The following is a 24,335-nucleotide window of genomic DNA, read 5'->3' on the forward strand; positions in this document are numbered from 1 at the left end:
GGAGGAGGGAGAGGAGCGCGCAGGGGGGAGGCGCGGGAGGCGGGAGCGGGGACGGCGCGCAGCGCGAGCGGCGGGCAGGCGGCTGGCGGCCGGCGGCTCTCGCGCTTCCGCTCCCGCTGTCGCCCGCACACACCCGCGCACACGCCGGCAGGCACACACACTCGCACACCCGCACACGCACGCCCGCTGGCCCGGGCCGCCCCGGCGCTGGGCACCGAGGCGGGAAGCCGGCGAGCAGAACGCGCCCCTCGTCCGAGCCCGCGCCCACGTCGGCGCCTTTGCGCTCCGCAGCGGCGCGCCTCGCCCGGCGTCCCCGCCAGTCCTGCGGGAAGATGGTCAACGACCGGTGGAAGACCGTGGGCGGCGCTTCCCAACTTGAGGACCGGCCGCGCGACAAGCCGCAGGTACGCGCGGCCCGGATCGTGGGGACATGGGGCGGTGGGCGAGGCGGTGGCCTCTCTGGCCGGCGGGCTGGGCACCCGGGCTGGAGTTTGGGGCGTACCCCCGTGAGGCTCGACAGGCCCGGGTTGGGGCGGGCACCCTCCTCTCCTCCTCCTCCATAGGAGGCTTGAACTTGGGGTTCGGGCTGCGGATGGGGGCGGCACCCCTGCAGAAGCCCCCTTGCTCCACAAGGGACTCAGGTGCACATCTGCGCAGAGGCAGTAGGGGACCTATGGAGTTTACAGTGTCACCGGCCCTTAAGTGTGAGTCTCCGTTTCCTCACCTCTACAATGGGCATCTGAACCACTTACTAAGTATTCACCTTGGGCACCCCCTGTGCTAGGCGCCTGGCATGCGCCCCATCACCCCCATCTCCTCAGAATCTTCACACTTTAGCCAGCCTACCCCCGACCCCATACAGTAGAGAATCAATAAATATCTGCCTCATGTAAGAACACTGGATCCTGCGATCCTCCAGCTTCAAGACAAGGAAAGTGAGACTCAGCGAGGGTTGCTTCTGCCCGAGGCTATGCAACTCTGCTGGGATTTGAACCTGGATCCTTGGGCTCCAGGTCTGTTCATTCCACCCTTCCTGCTGCTTCTTCAGGGGCAGTGGAGGGTGCCCAGGGCTGTGCCCTGGAAGGGGGTGAGGGCAGAGCTCCAGGGCTGGCCAGAGAGGGGGCTGGAGATGGGAAGCTGAGTGGAGGGGCAGCCCTGAGGCTGCCCCAGGCTGGGCTGCCAAGGGACTGGGGCAGGCAGACGAGATGAGGAGTCCGCTCGGCAAGGAGAGGAAATAATGGAGCTGCCCGTTTTAAATTTCAAATTTCTCCCAGACAGATGTCATTGGGGAAGGAACAGTTCTTGTTTGCAGTGGCAGGAAGGGGGTGGCAGGGGCGGGCCTTGGCGGCCCCTCACTCCCAGGAGCGGCAGCCTGCGCGTTCTGTCTGCAGTGACACTGCCGTGGCATGCCTCCACACTTTGCAAAGCCCTTTCCCGACTGTCTGCACAATCTCACTTTCTGCAGCAGCCTGGGGGCTTAGGCAGGGATGCACATGCCCACGTCACAGGGGGATGGTGGCTCAGAGAGGTTGAGGCAGGCACCCAAGTCACACAGCATGTTAGCAGGAGAGCAAAGATTCAAAGCCAGGTCTGACCCCAAGCCTCTCCCAATGCCTTCCCGGGCTGGTCTATTCCTCTGTTAAATCAGGTGCACACCCAAGCCAGCCCCAGACAAAAAGTCCTCTCCTGCTGGGATCTGACTTTCTCCCAGCTTAGCAAGAGCAGTCTTACCTCCTCGACTTGTTCAAGCCATCTCCAGCCTGGCCCGCTCTCCCTTCCTGTTAGTTTCCTTACAGGTACTGGTTGCTTGTCATCTTGTCCTTTGCCAGCCTCTGGTCCCACACCAGACTGCCCATTTCCAAACCTTTGCTGTCTCATCTTCCCCCAAACACACACACACACACACACACACACACACACACACACACACACACACACTTCACTCAGGAAAACCCTACATATACTTCAAAACCTACTCAGATGCCACCTCCTCCAGGAAGCCCTCCCTGATGCCTGGTGGCTCTGCCTTGAAGTCCCAGCAGCATTTAACCTGTGCTGCTCAGCTGCCTTTATCTCTCCCCGCCATGTTCCCTAGCCTTGAGTCCCTATTCCATCAGGAGCTCCCTGTGGACATGCACTCCTTCTGGGCCCCCATCCTGGGGTCTCCCCCTGAGTCCAGTCTCCTGTCCTTCCATGCAGCTCAGGTTGGGAGCTGAGGGATATTTGCTGAATTGAACTGCATGAAACCCTGCCAGGAGGAACTGTGGGAGAGGAGCCAGAAAGTGCTGATGTGTCTCAAGGGGAGGTGGCTTCTGGGGGATCTATTTGAAATGTGGCTTTAAGGCCTCCTGGGCAGGCCCCAGCTTCTCTGCTGCTTCCTGGAAAATATATTCCAGCTGACACCAGGCCAGAGCCCAGCTGTCTGCCCCTTGGCATTGGAGGCTGCTGAGGGCTTGTGGTCCTAGAGGCCTGGGTCAATATCAAGCACCACTTCCCCACTCCACTCCTTTGGTGATCCAGCACATAGACAGGCTGTCCTATGCCAGCTCCAGGCTTGCCTGAAGCTTCAGATATGAGACAAGGCCCTTCCTGTGCCCACTGTTGGAAGAGAGAACCTCACCTGCCCTGGTTCCCTTGGGCCTGGCCTTCTCTCCTCCTTTGCTTCTCCAATAGTTTCATCTTGACTATTGACATGCTGTGTGACTCTGGGTAAGTTACTCCCCCTCTCTGAGTCTGGGCTTTACCATCTGCAAAATGGGAAGAGCAATCCCTGCTTCCTCCTCACTTCACAAGGGCTGTTAACGATGGCCGAGTGAAATACTGGTGTGCTTTGCAAACTGTAAAGCACTGTGCACCCTTGAGGAGGGTCTCTCTCAAAGCAGCCTGTCCCTTTTTACAGGCTGTCAGTGTCCCGATCTCCCCTTTGCCCACCAGGGAAAGCAACTTGACCACCCAGTTCCCTCCAGAAGGGCCTGGCTGAGGTTCTTTAACAGGGCACTTCCTCCAGAAAAGATGCCAATGCCACACTCTGAGTGCCAGCTGGGTTCATTTTCAGATCTCTCCTTTCTTAGTCAAACCACCCTGGGAGGTTGGCAGCAGGAACGATCAACCCATTTGACAGATGAGGAAACTGAGGCTAAGAGAGCCGCAGCCAGGACTTGAACCTGGGTCCTCCAGAGTGGCCGATGAGCCTTATTGGGAAGATGCAGGGAGAGGCGCTGGCTACCCTTGGCTCAGCCCACTCAGGCACATTATGTAATTCCCAAGGAGAGGGCTCCAGCGCCCAGTGCGTGGTCCCAGGGCATGCGCAGCACCCACTGCCATTGAAGGGCCTGCATCCAAGTGTTGCTCTTTCAGGGACAGCCTCGGGCCAGCTCTGTCCCAGGCCTGTCTGCCCTCAGCTCCTCATTTGCTGGGTGACGTTGGACAAGGTGCCAACTTCGTTAGAACTTCCCTTCTCCCCTTGCAGAACAAAGGGGCTCTCACAGCCTTAGGGCAGGAGATTACGGTGGAATATTTGCCAGGAGTTTGGAGTTGCTCAGATAAAAGGATCTAGAAATAGACATGATTCTCCTAGTCTTGGAGTGTGGGGCTGGAAGTCACCCTGTAACCTTCTCCCCGTGTTGCGGGGAAGGGAGGACTTTTTTCTGAGCAGTCCCTGAGTCAGGCCACTCCACAGGGAGGTCGACCTCTGAACTATCCCAGGCCTTGTCTCCTGATATTTTCAAAACTTTAAAAAACATTCCAGAAAGGAAAAAAAAAAAAAATCTCATTGGGAAGTTCTTCTTGATGTCTAACCTAAACCCTGCCGCATTTAATTCACTCAGTAACTATTTATAGAGTCCTTACCTCATCTAGGAGATGTAGGTGTGAACCTGTGCCTTGGGAGCTTAGAGTCTCATGGGAGGAACAAACACATCGTGGGATTATTACAAACCACGATGGGCACTATAAAGAAAACAAAACACACCTCTGTTGTCTTGTTGCTTGGGGTTTGGGTTGAGGTCACTGTGCCTGGGTTGAGAGAGAACGAGGGTGAAGTAAGTGAAGAACGGGCTACAAGTCAAGGACTCCTTCCTTCTCCTTCTATTTCCTGGGCCCCTCCTCTGGCCACGGGCTGCCCCACGGAGCTCACCCGCTAGCCCAGTGGTGTGGCTGTGATGGGGAGGCCAGGAGGCCAGGGGAGGCCAGGGGTGGGAGTGCAGAGACCACCTCCCCGGGGACGTGACGCTTAAGCTGAACAGCATTTGCCAAATCTGTGCTCCAGGGACACCAAGGTGTGTTGGGGGAAATGACAGAAGCCAGGCAGGTGCAGAGAACCACCAGGCGGAGGCTGGAGGAGGGCAGCAATAGCTGAGGCTGGTATGGGGGAGGTGGGGTGGGACCTGCTCCTGGGCCTCCGCAGCCCTGGAGGGGTCTGAGCACGAGTATCCTGGTCTCTTTGCTATCAGGAGCGTCCCTGGCCGCCGGGTGGGGAATTGGTTGGCGGGGCCGGGAAGAGGCAGGGAGGCTAACGGGGAGATGGTTGTGGTGATGTAGAAGCAGATGACGGGGCTTGGACCAGGGCAGGGCTGGGGGCATGGAGACAGAGGGGACCAGGGGATTAGAGGAGGTGCAGTGGACAGAGCCAGGTGCTGGCTGAGTGCGGGGGGTGAGGGAGGGGAGCTCAGGGAGGTTTGGGAGGGAGCGGCTGGGGGCGCTGGTGCCATCCCCGGGTGGGAATCTCAGGAGGGCTCAGGTATGGGGTGGAGCGAGCCTGGTTTGGGGCTCCGTGGGCTGGAGGCCTGGAGCTGTGGGGGGTGGGGAGGGTGAGCAAGACCCTCACAAGAAACATCTGGAGACCCTCCCTCATCTGAAACAGACATGGAGCTGAGTGCTGTCTGGGGAGTGACAGAGCTTGGGGGGCTTGGAGCCTACAGGAGGGGGCGATGTGAGTAGCTCCCGCACCCTTCTCTTTTTTTTTTTTTTTTTTTTTTTGCGGTACGCGGGCCTCCCACCGCCGCGGCCCCCCCCGCCGCGGAGCACAGGCTCCGGACGCGCAGGCCGAGCAGCCACGGCCCACGGGCCCAGCCGCCCCGCGGCACGCGGGATCCTCCCAGACCGGGGCACGAACCCACGCCCCCCGCATCGGCAGGCGGACCCGCAACCACTGCGCCACCAGGGAAGCTACACCCTTCTCTTTGTCCTCCAGAACACCTCTGGCCACTCCCCCTGGGGCCTTCCCGGTGGCCTGAGGCTTCATATGGCCCTCAGCATAGGTCACATTAAGTGGCAGGACAGGGCTTCCCTGGTGGCGCAGTGGTTGTAAGGGACACGGGTTCGAGCCCTGGTCCGGGAAGATCCCACATGCCGCGGAGCAGCTAAGTCCATGTGCCACAACTACTGAGCACACGTGCCTAGAGCCCGTGCTCCACAACAAGAGAAGCCACCGCAATGAGAAGCCCACGCACCACAACGAAGACTCAACACAGCCAAAATTAAATAAATAAAATAAATGAATTTATTAAAAAGAAAAAAAAAAGAGGCAGGACAGGGCACTCTTCCTCAGGGCTCATAGAACAAGCCAGCGAGCCCTCTTCCCAAGTCTTTGGGACCCCAGAATTTTGAGCAGAACATCCAGCTCCTCATTTTAAGGGGTCTCTGGGATCCCCCTTCTGCCAGGGTCAGGGGATCAGAGTCCAGCCCAGGTCAGGAGTCATTTGCCTGGCCGTGGGACCAGATGTGGGCTCCTGGGGAGAGGTGAGGAAGACTCCCCCAGGGGCTCTAGGCTGGGCAGGGGCTGGGCTGCCCGCCCCCTGCAGGATCCATGAGCCCATGTGCAGCTCTGAGTCCCTGCAGGGCCCAGAGCACACACCTCATCCCCCTTGGTTTTCCCAATCCAAAGCCCCACAGCGTGTTTCTGCCACGATGAACAGCCATGCTGCCAGTGGCTGGGGTGTGCCTAGGAGATGGGGGGCTGGGAGCAGCCTTGCCTGGCCTCCCCCAGGGGGAGACTTTCTTCTTCCCACTTTGGTTCAAGGAGTGTAGTCTCAGCCTACCCAGGGGACCACGACCCAGCTTCCTTAAAAAACAAGGAGGAAGAGGTGGTGCGGGCTGGGCGGAGCACGGTGGCCGTGAGCCCCTTCCCCCAGAGCTCTCCTGGCCTCCGCCAGACCCCGTGGCCACCTCTGGAGGCTGGGAACTCAGAGGAGGCAGCTGGGACGGAGGCCACCCCTCAACCGAGGCAGCTCTGGGGCTTCCTGCCCCCCACCTCCCCTGGCATGAGCCCATCTTGTCCTCCCCTTGGCTGGGACCTCCCGGGCAGCCTTGGACCGTGGGCCAGCACTGGGGGTCACACAGGAGACGAAGCCACATCCCTCCAGCCGGGAGCTCACACAGGTGTTTAGTGCCAGCAGCGGGTCTCAGACCCTTGTTCCTCTGAGGCCCACCACCTGGGATACCTTCCCGATCTCCAGGCACCTTGCCCCTGAGAGGCGGGGGGCCTGTGTGCATCCTCCCGCCTCCCACAGATCCCAGGGGTGTGGGCACCCACTCTGCCCCAGCCAAGGGCTGATGAGTAAGCGCCAGACCCCCGCGGGCTCCGCTGGGCTGCTCACGCCCGAAGCCCCCCTTTATCATCTCGGGCAGATTTCTTTGCAAGGCACGTAAGCGGCAGCCTATAAAAGCGAACAGCACTTCATGTTTAAGGTGATCTCTGAAGACTAATTCTCCTCTGCTGAGCGGCCTGTTTCATCTCCAGGCTCGTCGTCCCCCTGCCCCTCAGGGGACACCTTGTAGCCTCTCCAGCCCCTCCCCTCCTTTGCGCCCTCTGTCTTCCCGCCTGGGACCAAGGGCCTGGGTGGAAGCGGATGCCGAGAGGGCTGGGATCCTGGGACACAGGAGGGACGAGGCTGGCCACTCTGCCTCGCCAGCTGGGGACCTTCATGCTCTTCGGTGGAGGACGTCGCTCAGAGCGGCTCGGGGCAAGGTGTCTCCCAGTGGACTCCGGGAGGGGCCTGACGGGGACTTACTTGCTGACACAGGGTTTGTCTCTCAAACCCCAGTCACACTTCTGGCAGAGGCAGGAATGGGGTCAGATGGCTCAGCAAGCAGTCTCGGCACAGATGGGCGATTCCAGAGTCACCCGGGCCTGGGTTCAAATGCTGGCTCTACCGCTAGCCTCCCATGTGACCCTGGGCAAGGGTCTTCTCTCTCTGAGCTTCAGTTTTCCCATCTGCAAAATGAATCCAACCACAGCAGGGGGGTGTTGGAGGTTTCAGTGACAGGAACCCAGTACGCACTCAAGGATTAGCGGTGATAAGGCAGTGCCTGCCCGTGTGGAACGTGTTGACCCACAGTGACAGGGATGGGGCGGCCTGGAGGTGGCCTTCATTCTCTGCCAGGCCGTCCCAGGTGGGCACAGGGCTCAGCGTGGAGGTTATGGCCTCTGCCCTGCCAAGCACCGTAGGTCCCAGGGCCTTTGCCTCCTCCCCAAGCCAGCAGGGTCACGGGGAAATGACCCAGTCCATCTGCTTGTCCCTCTATCAGTCCAACAACCAGCCGCTCTGTGCCTTTTGTGGGGTGGAGGGGCTCATGGTCCAGGGCAGGTTTCCTGGACCTGGGCATTGCGGGCCCCCAAGTCCCAGATTTCCTTGTATCCACAGATTTCATCAAATCCCCAAATTCCCAAGGGGATCCGTGCCCCCACAGAGGGTAAGAATCATAGTCCACGGGACATGAGTTCCATCAGGGCAGGGCTGGGATGATTTTCCCTGATTGTCCTCCTCAGGGACTGGCTTGGAGCCTGGCTCATGGGGACGCCCAGGAATATTGAACGAGTGTTTGAGTGAATGAACGAAGTCAAAGGTGATGACCGTATTGGTAAATGCCACCGTCGGGGGAGGGAGGGCTGTGGGAACACCGAGGGAGAGCCCCACCCATACCGGGAGAAGGGCTGAGGAAACAGTCCTGGGAGAGGTGACATCCAGCTGAGCCCTGAAGGAAGAGATCAGGGTTAGGTCGGTGGAAGAGAAGCGGAGGAAGCGGATGTCTCGGGCTGAGGGAGCAGCCTGTGCAGAGCTGACGGAGGGGAGCTGACACCTTAGGGTCTGGCTGGAGTAAATCGCGTAGGTGTGGGGAGCCCAGGCTGGATGTGTCCCCGGGGCGTGGGCAGGGGTGGAGAGGGTAGGGATGGAGTGTTGAATCCCATCACTGCAGCCACAGGCTAAGGAATCCCCTCCCTCATCTTGCCAACAACACAGATCCCTGCCCTCATCCTCCTCTGGTGCCAAGTGGGAGATTCAGGAGTTACTTGTAGAATTTGAATTTATGGAAAAGAAGCTGTTTGCTCTACCATATTTTCTCATAGTAAAACGCAGGATGTAAGAGGCTATTTTATTGTTTTTTTGTTTGTTTGTTTTGCGGTACGTGGGCCTCTCACTGCTATGGCCTCTCCCGTTGCGGAGCACAGGCTCCGGACGCGCAGGCTCAGTGGCCATGGCTCACGGGCCCAGCTGCTCCGCGGCATGTGGGATCTTCCCGAACCGGGGCACGAACCTGCGTCCCCTGCATCGGCAGGCGGACTCTCAACCACTGCGCCACCAGGGAAGCCCGTAAGAGGCTATTTTATATATCACCAAGAAAGAAAGGAAAGTTGTCAATTACAATTGTAAGATTCCCCCCAAGTGTCAGAGATGTTAAAATGTGAAGGGAAAAAAATAAACAAAACAGGGAAGGTACATCCTAGCATCAGTGACACAGAAATAGCACTTTGGGTGGAAAATAAAAAACCCAACACCTCCAGTTGCTCTGTGCACATTGATCATGAGATAATAAAAGCCGCTAATATTTATTGCGTAAACACAGCATGACTGGCACGGCTCCAAGTGCTTTAATATACTAACCCATTTAAAGATGCGTCTCGGATTCAGAAAGTTGAAAATGTGGGGAAACTCAGTGGTAGGAGATGCCTGGCCCTGGGGAGGAGGCAGGAGGCTGAGGGTCCAGTCTGAGCTCTGCTTCTAATCTGCTGTGTGACTGTGGGCAAGCCCCTGGCCCTCTCTGGGCCTCAGTTTCCCCGTGTGTCAAATGCTCAGTGATCGCTTTGCAAGCTCCCTTTGGGCCATGCGTGATTCGGTCCAGCGAGTCTGGATTTGCTGTACATCACGGTGCCTCCTTTAATTACAAGCTGCACTGGGTTCCAGCTTCCTTTGTTCTCAGTCCCTGCTGGGTCTGGGGGGTGGAGGGGGTGCTTTGTGAAGAGGTGGGGGGAGGAGGAGGAAGGAGAGGAAAGGGGGAGGGGAGATGCTCAGGTGGCCACCCTCTGCCTGGGGACTCGTGGCAGTCTTGTGCGCCTGCAACGGCCTCTGGACTCGGGATGTGGGTGCTCTGGGTTGAAAGGGACCTTCAGTGACGGGCGCCCATGACCCCAAGGCACTCATTCCGCTGAGACAGCGCAATGATTTGTAGCATCGCTGCTGTCACCGTTACGGCTCTCTTCCTGAGTCTGCACAGCGGGTACCTGCATATGGGGTGGGCATGTCATTATTGCCCCCATTTTACAGATGAGGACAACGAGGCTCAGGGGGGTGAAGCCCCTCACCCAAGGTCACCCCGCAGGGAATGACAGCTTGGGGACCCAAGTCCAGCCCCTCTGGCTGCAGAGTGGGAGTCTCCACCTCCCGCCCTTACCAGACCCAGGAGGGCTCCACGTGGGGAGATGTGCCTACCCCAGGCAGGCCACACGGGCCAGGGCAGGGGCAGCGAGGGAAGGGTGCCTCTCTCTCCATCGGTCTCCCCAGCTCTGCCTCTGTTTCTCTCGTCATCCTCTCCATCTTTGTCTCGCTACAACTTTCGCTCTCTCCATCTTGCTATCTTTGGTGTGTTCCTGTCTCTGTCTCCCCTCTGGGACTCTGTTTCTCATCTCTGTGTGACTCCCTTCCCCCGTCCCCAAGAAGGGGACCCTCTGAGCCTCGTCCAGGCCTCACAAAGGCCAGAAGCCCCGTCCTAGGGCTGCCTGGGCCCTCCTCACCGGGCAGAGCTGGAGGCCCCGGTCTGCCCCTGACGCTGCCCCTTCTCTCTCCCGTCTGTCCCTCTGTCTCTGTGTCCACGTGCCTCGGGCTGGCCCACAGCGGCCGAGCTGCACTTACGCGCTGTGCACCGTGCTGCTGTCCCTGGCCGTGCTGCTGGCCGTGGCCATCACCGGCGCTGTGCTCTTCCTGAACCACGCCCATGCGCCGGGCACGGCGCCCCCGCCCCTCGTCAGCACCGGCCCAGCCGGTGCCAACAGCGCCCTGGTCACCGTGGACAGGGCCGACGCCTCGCGCCTCAACATCCTCATCGACCCGCGCTGCCCTGACCTTGCCGACGGCTTCGCCCGCCTGGAGGGCGCCCAGGCCTCCGTGCTGCAGGCGCTGAGCCAGCGCCAGCCTGAGCCGCGGCTGGCGGGGCAACAGGAGCGGGAACTGCTGGACACCTTGGCTGACCAGCTCCCCCGGCTGCTGGCCCGGGCCTCGGAGCTGCAGGCGGAGTGCATGGGGCTGCGGAAGGGGCACAGCACGCTGGGCCAGGGGCTCAGCGCCCTGCAGAGCGAGCAGGGCCGCTTCATCCAGGTAAGAGTGGGCTCTGCGCCTCGGGGTCGGGGCAGGGGTGGCGGGAGTCAGGGGCACGCCGGCCCCGCTGGGTGCCTGAGGCCTGCGGCATCACTCAATCCCCAAGTGCCCCGGGGCCAGGGGCTGTGGCCATTCCCGTCTACGGACTAGCAAATGAGGCTCAGGCAGGTGAGAGTCTCATCCGAGGCCACACAGCTGGTGTGGCCAGGATTCAAACCCTTACCTGAACGCCTTTCTGGTGACCTGGGTATTTGTGTAGCATCCATGGCATCCAACAGTCGAGTCAAATCCAGGGCTGGAGGGGCTTCCCAGGCGCTCCAGTGCAGGTGAGACACGGGCAAGGCAGGACATGGCCTCCATCAGGCTAATGGAGGTTCGAGGTCATGTGGCTGGTCCGTGGCAAGCCCTCCCCCCAGTTGTGCCACGTGGCCAGAGAGAGCTGCACCCCCTCCCCAGATCCCCCCATTCACTGCCATTTGATGCCCACAGCTTTCCAGAGAAGGAGGGACCAGTTGAGGTGCTCAACCAGAACCGTAGACTGTCCTCACCACCTCCACCCCACCCCCACGCCCGCCCCCTCCCAGAGCCGAGCCAGGTCCCAGCAAGCACCAGGTAGATCTGGGTGAAGGCTTTCCAGCACTGACCACGCCTGGAGCGCCAGCAAGAGCTTTCCCCTTCATAGGATCGGAGGTTCAGGATCATCTCATTGGCTCTCTGCCATTTTCCAGAAGAGGAAACTGAGGCCCAGAGTGGGGCAGTGATTTGTCCAGAGTCAGGCCTGCCATCTGGCCTCTGGAGCACTGCCCGGCCTCCAGCCCTGTACCCCATGCCCCCCGTGACTTAGGGACTGGGAAGCGAGCCCCACCGCTGCCATTGGTCCCAGCCCCTTCCAGACACCCGAGATGACCAGGCATTCGGTCACCCAGCAGCTCAAGAGCAACGGGCCTTTTCCCTCCCTCTGAAGGCTGCAGCTGGAGAAATGACAGTCTTCCTCATCCTGTCTGGGTGACTGATGGGAAGGCGGCTTCCCCATCCTTGGGTGGGGTGTTCAGCTGCCCTCCTGCTGTGCCCCCTCCATCTGCAACATCCCCGCCCTCATCAGCAGGGCTCGGGGAGACCTCTAGACGTTTGGGGGGCTCTGGGTGCCCCACCCCACTCTCCACATGGCTCAGCCCCTGGTCAGCCAGGCCCGCCCGCAAACGCTCACCCTTAGGGCAGGGGTGGAGGATTGGGGGGAGGGGCCCGGGGTCTCCCACCCGCCCACCTGTGTGGAGGCCTAGAGCGGCTCCTGTGAGACTAACAGCTCTTCTGGGACCCAGCAGTGCCTTGGCTCACCTGATATATTTACTTCTCACAAGAATGTTTAATTTGACTCATTTCCCACAGACTCCAGGTGATTTCAGAGACCATGTGTCTTGCAGAGTTCGGTCACCATAGCTCCTATAGTTCCCCTTCTACAAGCTGCCCAGACCCTTAGCTAATCAGCCCAGACCCAGGTTTTTCAAAGCAATGCCCAGAGTCTCCAGAGCTGCTTGTTAAAAGATACCTAGACCTAGACCTCACCCCCAAACCCCGCCAGGGTCCCAACAGTTCAACAAGCACCCACCTGGGCGACACATGCGCACGGGGACCCTGGGCATGTCAGGTGCCCTCCCTGGGCTGGGCCTCCTCACCTGTAACACAGGGATAGCACAGTCCATACCTGATAGGATGCTGGAGCTCGTGGCTGTACAGGGCTTGGCTGGTGTATGGCACGTGAGAGGGGCTGTCTGCACATCAGCACCTCTTTTATTATGATGGTGGAAATTGTTTGTAAACTGAAGTTGCAGCCCGTGGGGGATCGCCACTGAAAACCTTTTTTGGGGTCCACACCGGGTGTTAATAAGCGCTGTGCAGCACAATAGCCCTAGGAGGTGGGGATCGTTACCCCATTCTACGGAGTGACAGACTGAGGCTCGGCCTGGCGAAGTGCTTTGTTTAAACTGAAACGACTGAGAAGTGCTGGAAGCAGCAACTCCGATTTCACTGCCTCTAAAAGCTGCCAATTCCTCTTTAATGCATCTGTGCGGCTCAGCGAGCAGGGACTGACTTTCCCCATTAATTCGGGGCATGTTTATATGTACATTTTCAACTTTAATCATTTGCTGGTTTAAACTGAGGTCTTCCTTGCCCGTCAGCAAGAGCCAGCCATGCCTGAGTTTCTCGAGCGTGTCTGCGTTGTCACAGAAGGATGGGCAGTACTGATGCGACTTAACCAGTGCGCCCGGTGATCTTTGCTGCCCACACCCTGCAGGGTGGCCCCCTGCCCTTGCTCCCTGGGGCGGCCTGCATCCCTCTGCAGGGCGCCCCCAACAGGGCCTGTCTACTGGACCCTGCAATAGAGCCCAGGGAGAAACCCACCGCCCTGCCCCGATGCTCCCTCCGCCCCTCTCAGAGCCTCTCCCCAAGGCCTCAGCCCCACTGAATCATCTGCTCAGTAGAGGAGAAACTGACAGGGCAACTAAAAGCTTTGCAGGGCCTTTGCTTCCAGACAAGCCGAGAATCATATTTTGTAAACTGCCGGCACTGTATATTTCTGCTTTCCTTCTTCCAACGAGCTATTATTATCTGGCAAGTGACGGATTCAGTGTGTAAAGACCCAGCATGCTTCCACGCTTGCTGGCTGCAGTCTGCCCGTGACCCCGTCTCCCCTCCTCAGGGTCCCATAGCGTTCCTTTCCTGCCAGGCGGCCCCGGGGACCTCTCCTTCTGGGCCTCAGTTTCCCCCTTTGTAACGAGCGTATGATGCCTCAAGCCCTCCCTCCTGGCAACACTGGGGGGGGGCAGGTGAAGGGGTGGACACCAGAGGGCCCTGGAAAGTCAAAGCCATGGGGCATGGGTGGGAGTGCAGTCCCCAGGGCCCCACCTGTCCAGTGCAGACCCATCACCCCTGCCTTCACAGCCTCGCTGGGGGGTCAGAAGAGACGTTGGGTGAAGGTGTTTTGTAACCTGGAAGGTGCCTTGCAGTGAGGTGGGCACCCAGGTACTGAGTACTGAGTGCCTGCTGTGGGCCCCACGCTGTGCTAGGTACTCCCCACTTTGTCACCGGTCCCCATAGCACTTGGGCCAAGGAGGCCAGGTTAGCCCCGTTTTGAGGCTTGGTTAATCACTCACCCGCAGCTGTGTAACTGGCCAGTGGGTGAGTTGGGGTTTTGAACATCAGGGCCTCCTTTAGTCAGCTCACTTGGGCTGAAGGCACAGAAATGGATGAAGAACAGGGCCTGGGGGCAGCGGGGGCACAGGTGTCTGCTGAAGCCACTCTGTCTCCTCCCACCTGAGCCCCTGCCCTCTGAGCACTGGGGCTGAGACAGCCTCGGATGGGGGCCAGAATAGGGCAGGGGCTGCCATCCCAGCAGGAGCCCACCTCCACCTTTGGGACGGCTGTGTGCCCACCAGAGCCCCTGCCACCCTGGCACTCCACCCACCCGGAGCTCCACCCACCCCTGTGCTCCACCCACCCGGAGCTCCACCGAACCCTGTGCTCCGCAGCTTCTCTCCGAGAGCCAAGGCCACATGGCTCACCTAGTGAACTCCGTCAGTGACGTCCTGGACGCCTTGCAGAGGGACCGAGGGCTGGGCCGGCCCCACGTCAAGGCTGACCTTCAGAGGGTGCCTGCCAGGGGATCGCGGCCCAGGGGCTGTGCCAACGGTGAGTGGGGTGGGGCTGCCTTCCTTGGGTGACCTGGGTACCCAGGTTCATCCCCACATTGTCCCCCACCTGCCCCACTAACAAGGAAACACTGCTGCTGTATGCTGAGGACTTCATGCTGCTGGGCAGCACTGAGCGCCCTACCTACACCCTCCTGTTGACCCCTCTCCCAGCCTGATGAGGCGGAGCTCATTGTACCCATTTTCCAGATGAGGAAAGTGAGGCTCAGAGAGGGTGCTCACTCACCAGATTCACCCAGGGAGAGGCAGAACCACGGTCTGACCCCAAGGCCAGTGCTCTGGAGCCCACTTGACATTGCTGGATAGACAGACAAGTCAGAGAGACCCGGGGACGGTGCGGGGGGCTGTGGCGGGGGGACACGGGTGCCAGGCCCAGTGCCCTGACGGCCTTCCCTGTCTCAGGCTCTCGGCCACGCGACTGTCTGGACGTCCTCCTGAGTGGACAGCAGGAGGACGGCGTTTACTCTGTCTTCCCCACACACGACCCCGCCGGCTTCCAGGTCTACTGTGACATGCGCACTGACGGTGGTGGCTGGACGGTGAGTCTCCGGGGCTGTGTGGCCAGCTCGGCCAGGCCCCGCTTCCTTTGGGCCCTGCAGATGGTCAGGGCAGTCTCTGAGGTGACCCAGGAGGCTGTGCACATGAACCCGGGGTGCTCTGAGAGGCTTCTCACCCAGCCTTCCACCCTTGGCCTGGCCCTGCCCGGGTGCTCCCGGCCACGCAAACCTGCCCATAACCGCACCAAAGATCTCCACGTTCAGAGCTTGCACGGGGCGAGTGGAGGTCATGTGCTGACCCTTGGGGCTCCATTCGGGTGGAGGTCTGACCATGGAGCCGCCTTCCACTCCCTGAGGCTGGAGCCTCCACCCCGTCCCCGAGCAGTTGTGCCGGGGGTGCTAGGGTTGGGTCCTGGAATGAACTGTTGCTAATGTGAGTTCAAGGGCTGACTTTTTCTGTTATTCAGTAGATGGTGCGTGTGCAGGAGATAAAAGGGGGAGCACAGCTGCTGCGAGCAGAGACCCTGGTGGTCTCCTGGCAAGGAGCCGTCGTGATTTCCTGCGCCTTCTGGTTCCTGCCTGGGAGGGAAGTGGGAGCAATAGAAAGGCAGGGGTGAGACAGCCATAGGTGGCCCTGAGACCTCCCCAGTGCCAGGAGAAAGGGGTGGAGGTGGTGGGGCAGAGGCCCTGGCTTGAAGACCTAGGGGTCTCCAGATCTGCCAGCTGGGAAGCCCCTTCTAGACCAGGGTCGGCCCACTGGTCTCCCCTGGTCTCTGTCGCAATGGCTCAACTCTGCCTTCGCGGTGGGGGGTGGGGGGGAACGTAGCCACAGAGCAAAAATGCCTGGAGGCTGCATGGTGGCATGCAAGGGTGAGGGCGACATCGTAAACCATCCAAGCAGGAGGCGAGACGGGGAGGCCCGAGCGAGGCGGGTGGGCAGGGGGCAAGCAGATGCTCTCGGGGGGCAGAGCCTGCTGTTGGGAGCTGGTGGGAGAGCCGCTGAGAATCCCCGAGGACCCCGAGACAGACACACCTCTAAACCTCTCTTCAAGCTCCAGAGGAGAGAGTTTAAGTGTACCGGATTCACATTCTGGGCCTAAAAGCGCTTTTGTTTTCCTAACTCGGAACATCTGAGTTATGGCCTTTGTGTCTGGGAACCCCTCGGCGGGCAGAACAGCTCCAATGCACCAGCCAGAGCCCAGAAATCAGAGTTAAGGGATAGGACAGGCTAAATGAAACACCAAGACGCCGACCTGGGCCGTGCATCTTCCACTCCAGTGGACTTGAAGCCAATCTCCTGGGGAGTCAACCAGGACTGGGGCCGGGAGGCGGGTAATTCCTCGGGCCTGGGCTCCGGGGCCAATTAGAGGGGAGTCAATGAGGTGCGCCGGCCTGCTCAGCCCTCCCTCTCAGACATCTGGATCAGCTGGCCTGGAAGAAAGGCCATTCTCAGCTGAGAAGTGCTTGCGAGGCCGATAGACGTTAATATCCATTTGGGATTCCGTCAGAAGCAATCTTGTCCCAGATACCTCTGGGCGTCTGTCAGGCTTACCTCCCTGCCACACGGAATCGCTCGGAAACCCAATTGCTTGGGAGGGAGCCGGCCGCCGCCTTTCTGGACCCCGATACCATCCATCCTCATTAGGCTCCATGTCCAAACTGCCGGGCCTCAAGTGCCAACGCCGGTGGACAGGATGCCTGGGGATGGACATGTCAACCGGAGCCTGCTTCCCAGAGAGCCGGCCGGGCCTGGGCAAGGAGGCGGCTCAGCATCCCTGCCCCCTTAGGGACACTTTACAGTTTATATACCACGGCCCTGCCTGGCACTGTGCCAGCCCTCCTCCAACCCCTGGAGGCCAGCCGGGCAGCCTCAGAGAGGGCAAGAGATTTGTTCAAGGCCACCCAGCAAATAAGCAGCCCAGCCTCACGCAAGTCCGTGGAACTGTCACACGGTGTCACTTGTCAATTCATGGATTCAACCACAGGGCGCCAACCACAGGCCAGAAGATTCCGCAGCAAGCTGCCGGTCGGGCGGGGAGCTGGGCAAATCAGCTGACTTGTATGAGGGCTGTGGAGCCCCTCACACCACCTGGGGTTACCAGAGAGGCTTCTGCACTGGGAATTTGGAGCTCTGGTTGGGGAGTGAGGCGAGAACGGTGTTCCAGGCAAAGGGAACACGTGCGGGGTCAGCAGGGAGGTGGCAGGGCTTGTTCTGGGACCGTGGTGGCTCCGTTCTGCTGGTGTATGGCGCTCGCGGGACCAGGGCCAGGTGGAGAGGCAGGCAGGGCCTGGGTCGAGTGGCTTCTGCAGGTACAATAGGAATCGGGCTTTTACCTGGGGGGCAGAGTGGGCTCCTGCTGCCCTCAGAATTTCCCCACGGAGGGAGTGACCCAGAAACGTGGGGCTGAGGGGTGGAGGGGGCGCGTGAGTTCCTCAGGCCCTGAACCCTTGCTGAGGGCGTGGGAGTCGCCACGTGGGAATGAGGTTGGGGACAGATGGACACACGCCTCAAGGTGGCCTTTCCGCTGATGTGGCCGCTGGCCCTGGCTGAGCCCCAGCCCCGCTCTATGTTCACCAACGACCCCAGTGACCCAGGCCACAGAGGGTCACGCTGATCAGCAAGGCCACTCCTGAACCTAAGACATACACCCAACCCCACCCCTGCCCCAGAAAAGAAGGGGGAAGGCAGGAAGGAAAGGCCGGCCCCTGCTGACCTGTAACCCTAGGCAAGGGGCCCAGCTTGGTGGCCAGGTCCTTTGGTACAAGGCCTCCCGGGTCTACCCCTCATGCTCCCTTTTTGTACCTGTCACAGGTGTGGCTAAGCAACCACTGCCCAGGTGTTACCCGTCTATGTCCCAGCCAGGCTTGCACTCCGCAGGGCAGCGACTTGTCATCTGGTGGCCACTGTAGCTCAGGGGTCCGCACGGTTCTTGCACACCATCTGTGCTGCCTAAATACTCGCCGGACAGGTGACTGTTGGCATCTTCTGGCAGCGTAACTTCACCTTTCGGATCCTCACTTTTCTCATCTGTTAAATGGGTTAATGTAGTGCTCTTCATGGTGGGAACAGTCAGACTCCTCCACAGGGTGCTCACTGGTAGGGAACGAGCAGGGGAAGGGGGAAGGGACATCAGGGGTCCACGTGAGCCTTGGGGATTCCCTGCCAACAGAGGAATCTGGCTCCACCCTGCAGGATCTTACAGTCAAGCAGTGTTTTTAAAGGGGAAGAAGATTCGTAAAAACAGAGGCCTAATTCCCTCATTTGGAAGGTGATGCATGGGACGAAGCAGCCATTTCCAGTTCATCTCCCCGGCCCTGTGAGACTGGAAAGATCACATTCCCTCTTGGGGCATCTCCTTCCTCGTCCAGCCAGTGGGGTGGCCCTTGTATGTCACGTGGCCACCTTTCAGGGCCTAGGGAACAGGGTGACCATGCCCAGGGCCCCATGTGTGTTTTATGTTTGGAAGGAGGGTCCAGCCCGGCATCAGCAGACTGGGTCCCCTGCTGTCCTGCCCCTCGGCCCCGAGGCACAGCCTTGTCCCCACCAAGATCCGCCTCCGCTGTGCGGCAAGCTGGGCCTGATTGCCAAGCCCTCATCTTTGCATAATCACCAGCCGGGGTCACAGAAATCGGGTCCAGTTCAGCATCTCCTACAGTGGGGACCTGCGATAGGACTGATTCTGCTCTGTGCCCCCAGGCGGATCCACAGCAAAGCCAGCTTCCCCAGTGCCATGAGCCGAGTGGCCCGAACCTGCGTCCTCTGCCAGGCATTTTACTGCCTTGCAGGGTCGGCCGGCTCAGATAGGCCTCTAATTGGCTCCACTGCGTGAGAAACCCTCCCCTCCCACCGTGCCCCGTTCGTGCTCCCCAGGTGGGAGGAAAATCCTTCTCTCATCAAAGAGGCCGCCACCTGAGCAGAGCCCAGCCCAGCAGGGGGACCAGGCTCAGGAGAGATGAAAAGCTCCCCAGCGCCAGCCAGCATGCTTCGGGATGCACTGGGGGTGCCGGGTAGCAGGACTTGGGAGTCCACCAGGGGTGCTGTCTCCTCCCTGTGTGTCCCACAGGCTGTGGTGGCAGGAGGATCTGCCGTGACATCAGTGCCTCAGGCGGTTATCGGGCTCCGAACTGTTCTGGGGAGTCCTCGGAGCCCTGCACACGCTAACAATGGCCACGGCAACTGGTGACAACACCCCTCTGGGTCCTTGACCCATTAGGTCGGAGAAAAGCTGCCTCTGTCCAGAGCAATTTGGATTTCTCAAACTTTGAACGTAGACGGGATGATGCACGTGGAGCTCGGCCCGGTGCCTCAGCATCTGATAAATGGCAGCTCTGAGCGGTGTTTGCCAGGAACCGGCAGGCACCGACTGCCAAGCCTGGGAAACGTGGCGGGGAGCCAGGCCCAGGGGTACCATTTGCAGTCAAAAACAAGGAGTGGGCCCACTTCCTTCTGGGCTCGGCAGCTGGTTCTGAAGGGGAGGGAAGTTAGACCTACTGTGCTCCTTCCCCCCACCCCCACCGAGCGTACACCTTTTGCTTCATTGCGTCTCTGCCGTGATCCTGCAGGGGTCAGGAAGGCGTTGCTGGTGGGGCCTTTTTACAGAGAGGGAAACTGAGGCTCAGAAAGGTCTGTGACGCGTGCGAGGTCACACAGCCCAGGAGGGGCAGAGCCGGGATTTGAACTCAGCTCGGCCTCAGTCCAGAAAGTGTGCTCTTGCCGCAAGCCCAGGCAGCGGGGCTGGGGTGGGCCTGCTACCCAGAGGTGTCCGGAAAGGATTTGAGGGGTGACTGTCTCCCGGGAAAGCGGGCAGAGTCTCCCCGAGGGGCCGCCTTTGAGGGGCTGCATTTGCTCGCCTGTCCAGGTTCTCTGCCCTTTAGAGACAAGAGTCCGCCTCTGCCACAGCCCGCCACCCCTCCTCACGGAATCACCTGCTCGGGAGGCCCGGGAAGCTGGTGGACGCCACCGCTGCACAACCAACACGATTCTGCCTGTAATTGGTTTCTGTAGCAGCTTCATCCGAGTTGAGGGAAAATCTCAGATGCTGCCTCGTGGGGACCCTCCTCAGGCGGCAGAGACACACCCTCCCCATCTCGTAGCATTTGGACCCACCCTGCCTCTATCGCTTGCGCCTCAGCTCCTCTGACCACCTGCCGAGACCCTGCTCCATCTGCAGTTCAGCTGAGCGCCTCCTCCTCCAGGAAGCCCTCTAGGAACACCCTCCCAGCCACCCCAGCAGGTGGCTCATCCTCCTCTGAGCGGCCAACAAATGTAACAACAATTGTTACCCTTATGGGATGCCCCGTACCAACCAGCCCATTGATCCTCGTGGGTTGGAGCTGTTATAATTCCCGTTTTACAGATGAGGAAACGGAAGCACAAGGGTGAAAAGAACGTGTCAGGTCGGGAGCTGCTCTGCCCTGAGACTGCTGGCTTGTGCATCCATCTCTCCTGGGGCTGTGAACTTTCTGAGGGCCAGAGTCCCCCATGAGTCCAGGCATACCCTACGGGGTCTGGAGCAGCAAACCTGTCATTTTGCAGAGGAGAGAAGCCAAGACTTAGATGCTCGTACTGCCTGTTGGCTGGAGTCTGGCTAGAACTTGAGTCTCCTGAGTGCCAGCCCAGGGTGTTTTTCGGAGCCGGTCTGGCTCAGCTATGATAAGGGCCACGGGGGCTCATGGATGTAGGGGATCCACGTCCACCCGCTCAGCCGTGGGGTACCCCTCGGCTGCCCTCAGACTTTGTGTACCGTCAGCCTCTCCTCTTCTGGTCTCAGTGGGTCCCCACCTTGAGGCACCCCCATTCTGCAGAGGTCGCCCCACCTCTCCAAACCTGAGCCTTCTCACCTGCCAAATGAGGGCACGAACCGCTCCCTCCCGGGCTGTGGCGGGGAGGGCTGTGACTGTCCTTGAAGGCACTGGGGTGACCACAGAGCCGGGCCCCGACACTCGGGAAGACGCCACACTCTGGGCCGCGTGGCAAACAAGCAGCAGGTCGGACAGGGCCCGTCTGAGGAAGGGGCTCCGGTGGAGACCAGACCTGCAGAGCACGAGACAGGCCCCGGGAGCCCGTCTGACACACGGGAGAGTCAGCGGCTCTGCTGCCCCCCCCACCCCACCCCCTCCTGCCGCCGCCCCAGTGCAGTCGCTCCTTCCTTTGAAACCGCCCGGCACCATCTGCAGGACCGTGTGGGCCCAGCGCGCCCCTGGCAGAGCCTCGCGAAGCGGCACTTGGAAGACGCCGGGCAGCAGGCTGCTGGCTTCTGAGAATCCGCACCAAGAAAACGCACCCCGTCTGTCTTCCCACTCGTGGCACCTGCCCAAGAGGCCGCGGAAGCGTTTCTACATCAATCACTTTGCAGCCGGAACCCTAGGGAGAAGGCCCCAGGAGCCAGACTGATGAATGTTTTAGCCCTAAAATAGTCTGTTTCCCTACCTTTCCCCCACTTTTTGCCTAAGTGGGGACCCCCGTTCTGTGGGCCGGGTGGAGGAGGGGGATCAATCCTTTACTCGCTTCCCTCTTCTTATCTGGCTGATCCTTGCTCTGTAACTGAAGGCCTTCTCGTTGGTGACATCCTGCCGTCTGGCGAACCCTGAAGTCCAGCTGGTTTCCAGAAATCTGAAGCCACATCTGCAGTTCACCCTGAGCCTCTGAATCAGAGGAAACATACTCCTGGGAGCCTTGCAGGACCCGTGGATGACCTGTGCCCGGTGCTCACTTGGAACACGCTTCTGCTGGCCACGATGCACTGTGATCGGCTCGAGGGCAAGGCCAGGGTTTCGAGTCTGAGATCCCAGCCAGTGCCCGGCATGCTCAGTCACTCAGCGTTTGAACCAAGGAATCAGGGCAGCCCATGGCAAAGGCCGGCAACATCAAAGGCCGGGTTGTGCTCCGTTGGCAGGTGGAGAAATCAATTTAATGGGTTGTGATCAACATTATTTTTTTAATCAAATAGAGTGGAATAGAATAGAACAGGTTAGAAAATATTAGTGCCTATTCATGTTAAAGGCAAATATCCTTTCGGGAAGCTTTTGTTTCAGATACAAACAGCTGTGAGTGTATGTGTCATGATGTAAACTGCATTTCCCGGGATCACGGTCCAAAAGTCTAAAAGCCACGCGGCGTGGATGTGTCTTCAAGGGGTGATTCATGCTTCGTTACCGCTCAGGGTAAAGCGCCCGTGTTAGCAAACGATGCTGTGGCCTCTGAGCTGCTGCGGACTCCAGCCATCTCGGCGGGATGTCTGCCACTCGCAGCTGACTGCAGATACCTTCCCAGGTGGAGGAGAAAGGCAGGGAGGCCCAGGTGGCCTTAAACGTGCGCTCATCCCCTCTGATCATACACCCAGACCGAGCCCCAGCAGGGGCCCTGCCTGTTGCTGGCGCCCAGCCCCGGAGGGCAGAGGGAAAGAGGGACCGAGGACAGTGGCTTAGAGGTCAGCTCTTGCCTTGAGAGGCCTGGCAAGGAGGCAAGGGGGCAGGCTTGGGAGGCCCTGGCCAGTGACAGATGAGAGCGTGGACGTGGGGGGTAGGACATTGGCCTCCGGGTGTCCAGCCTGGCCTCAGGCTGAGGGGTGAGGTGTGGCTCAGACTGTCCACTCACAGCCACCTGACTTCTGGCCAGTTTCCGAGCTTCTGTCTCCTGTAACAAGGAGGGGGCCCAGGGGACACAGAACCAGCCTCCCAGGGTTGGGGTAAGGATGTGCGAGTTGCCGGGCAGGGAGGACTTAGCCCGAGCATCTGTTGTGGTCAGCTCTCAACCCCAGCCGGTCTTGGCCACTCTGCCCGTCCGTCCCCATTTCTGGGGTTCGAGTCCTGCCCGTGCCTGGAAGCGTGGTAACCCCACTTCTACTTCCTAATAGCGGGGACAGGAACAACAATAACGATAGCAATACTAGTACCAGCCACTCGGTAATTTATTCCTCGCTGAGGTCCCGGGAGGTGGGCTGATCCGTGGGCGCGGGGAGCGTGGCCCGGGGCGCGGGGCGGCGGAGGGAGGCATGACTTTCCCCGACCACACCGGGAAATGCAGGGCCCGGGACCCGGCCCTTCCTCGGGGCCACCCTGGATTCCTTCCCAGATGCCGGCCCCGCTGGCCACACGCCACTCGTCAGACCAGTCCCACTTCCCGCCTGGGGGGGGGTTCCCCTGAGCCAGGCCTCTCCCCGTGTTCCTCCTGACATGGAGATGCTCAGTGGAACATTTGAGAGAATGAACGAGGCTTGGGGACGTGCCCTGGGACAGGAGGCTCGGGAGGAGAAGGGCCCAAGTCTGGAAGGAGGGGCTGGGTGTGGCCTGGGGCAGGGGCCGAGGGAGAGGGAGGAGGGGTGGCCCTGGCCGGCCTGCGTCCCGAGGCTGTGGGTCTCCTTGGCTGGTGTGGATTGAGCATCTACGGTGTGCCAGGCCCCGAGCTTACTCTCGGCGGGTCACCGATGGGGGAGGTGCTGCCGGGGTCCCCATTTTACAGATGTGGAAACTGAGGCTCAGAGAGGTGGGGTAACCGGCCGGTGCTGTAAGGGGCAGAGCCGGAGCTCTAGAGCCCAGGTTTGTAACCACTGCCCCCCCATGCCCCCTCCCCGGCCCCTCCAGCCCCCCCTCCTCCTGCAGAAACAGGCTCCGCTGTCCGATGCCTTCTCGGGGGAGCATCTGAGCTTCTGCCAGGATCAGGCCTTTCACGGGGCGCGTGCTCAGGGTCCCGATCTGCAGCCATCAATACCACTCTCCGCCGGCTCTCAGATCTCCGAGCCTGATCGAATTTCCTTCCGCGCCCGTCCCTTCTGAGGGCTTTCACGTGTCAGGGCTGGGCCAGGTTGCAGGTAGCGGAACGAGTAAAAAAGGTGTCACCTCCCTCCTGCCACCTGAGGTCAGAGCTCCCCAAGCGCTGTGACGGATGGGTCCCCGCGGACAGCTGCAGCGCTGCGTGCAGATGCAGCTCCGGGCGGCTGAAATCAGGCTGTTTAGGGATGAAACGGGCGGCTCGCTGGTGCCGCAGCCAGATCTCTAACACGTCCGACGTGGGTGCGATGGGGGTGCTGGGGGCGGATGCTGCCTCCCTCTGCAAATGAGCAAGAAAAAGTCTTGTTAGAAAGAGTTGGGGGGGGTGGGGGGGCGAGCTGGGAACAGGATTGTCAGTGGGTCTTGTACAGACTCAAGGCAGCTCTGGCCTGGACCAGCGTGGTACTTATTTCAAAGCAATTTAACCGATGGGATTCCCGACTCCCAAATCAAGAATGTTATTAAAATGAAGAACAGAGGTAGCCGGGCTGCTTGTCAGTACCCGCGTCACACCCCCGCTGGCTGTGGACTCCTGGTCCCCCCCTGAGAGGTGGCCGGGGCTCTGCTTTCCCAAGCCTCCATTCATCCCCTGCCCAGGCTCTTTATAAGGGGGGATGTGCAGTGCGTGACTGCAGCAGGGGCGTATTGAGAGAGCTCTGGCGGCCAGGCCTGGCTGTGTGTGTGTGTGTGTGTGTGTGTGTGTGTGTGTGTGTGATCGGGTTTTAAAAACTTGAGAATGGGGTTTTGTTCAGTTTTGTTTTGACCTGGGAAAA

At 60.0% G+C, this 24,335-nt stretch overlaps 1 protein-coding gene across 1 annotated transcript in view; it reads left to right on the plus strand.

The window, feature by feature from the left end:
• Positions 1-332: 332 nt before the first annotated feature.
• FIBCD1 (fibrinogen C domain containing 1) overlaps positions 333-24,335 on the plus strand; it is a gene marked incomplete at both ends in the record, with an annotated part of 30,958 nt that continues 6,955 nt past the window's right edge. Inside the window, 4 exons of the mRNA XM_079706543.1 lie at positions 333-404; positions 10,110-10,589; positions 14,117-14,276; positions 14,699-14,835. Of these exons, the coding sequence (XP_079562669.1) occupies positions 333-404; positions 10,110-10,589; positions 14,117-14,276; positions 14,699-14,835 (849 nt within the window). The remainder of the gene's footprint in view (positions 405-10,109; positions 10,590-14,116; positions 14,277-14,698; positions 14,836-24,335) is intronic.

The sequence above is a fragment of the Hyperoodon ampullatus genome (assembly GCF_949752795.1).
Source record: "Hyperoodon ampullatus genome assembly, chromosome: 6".
NCBI classification, from domain to species: domain Eukaryota; kingdom Metazoa; phylum Chordata; class Mammalia; order Artiodactyla; family Ziphiidae; genus Hyperoodon; species Hyperoodon ampullatus.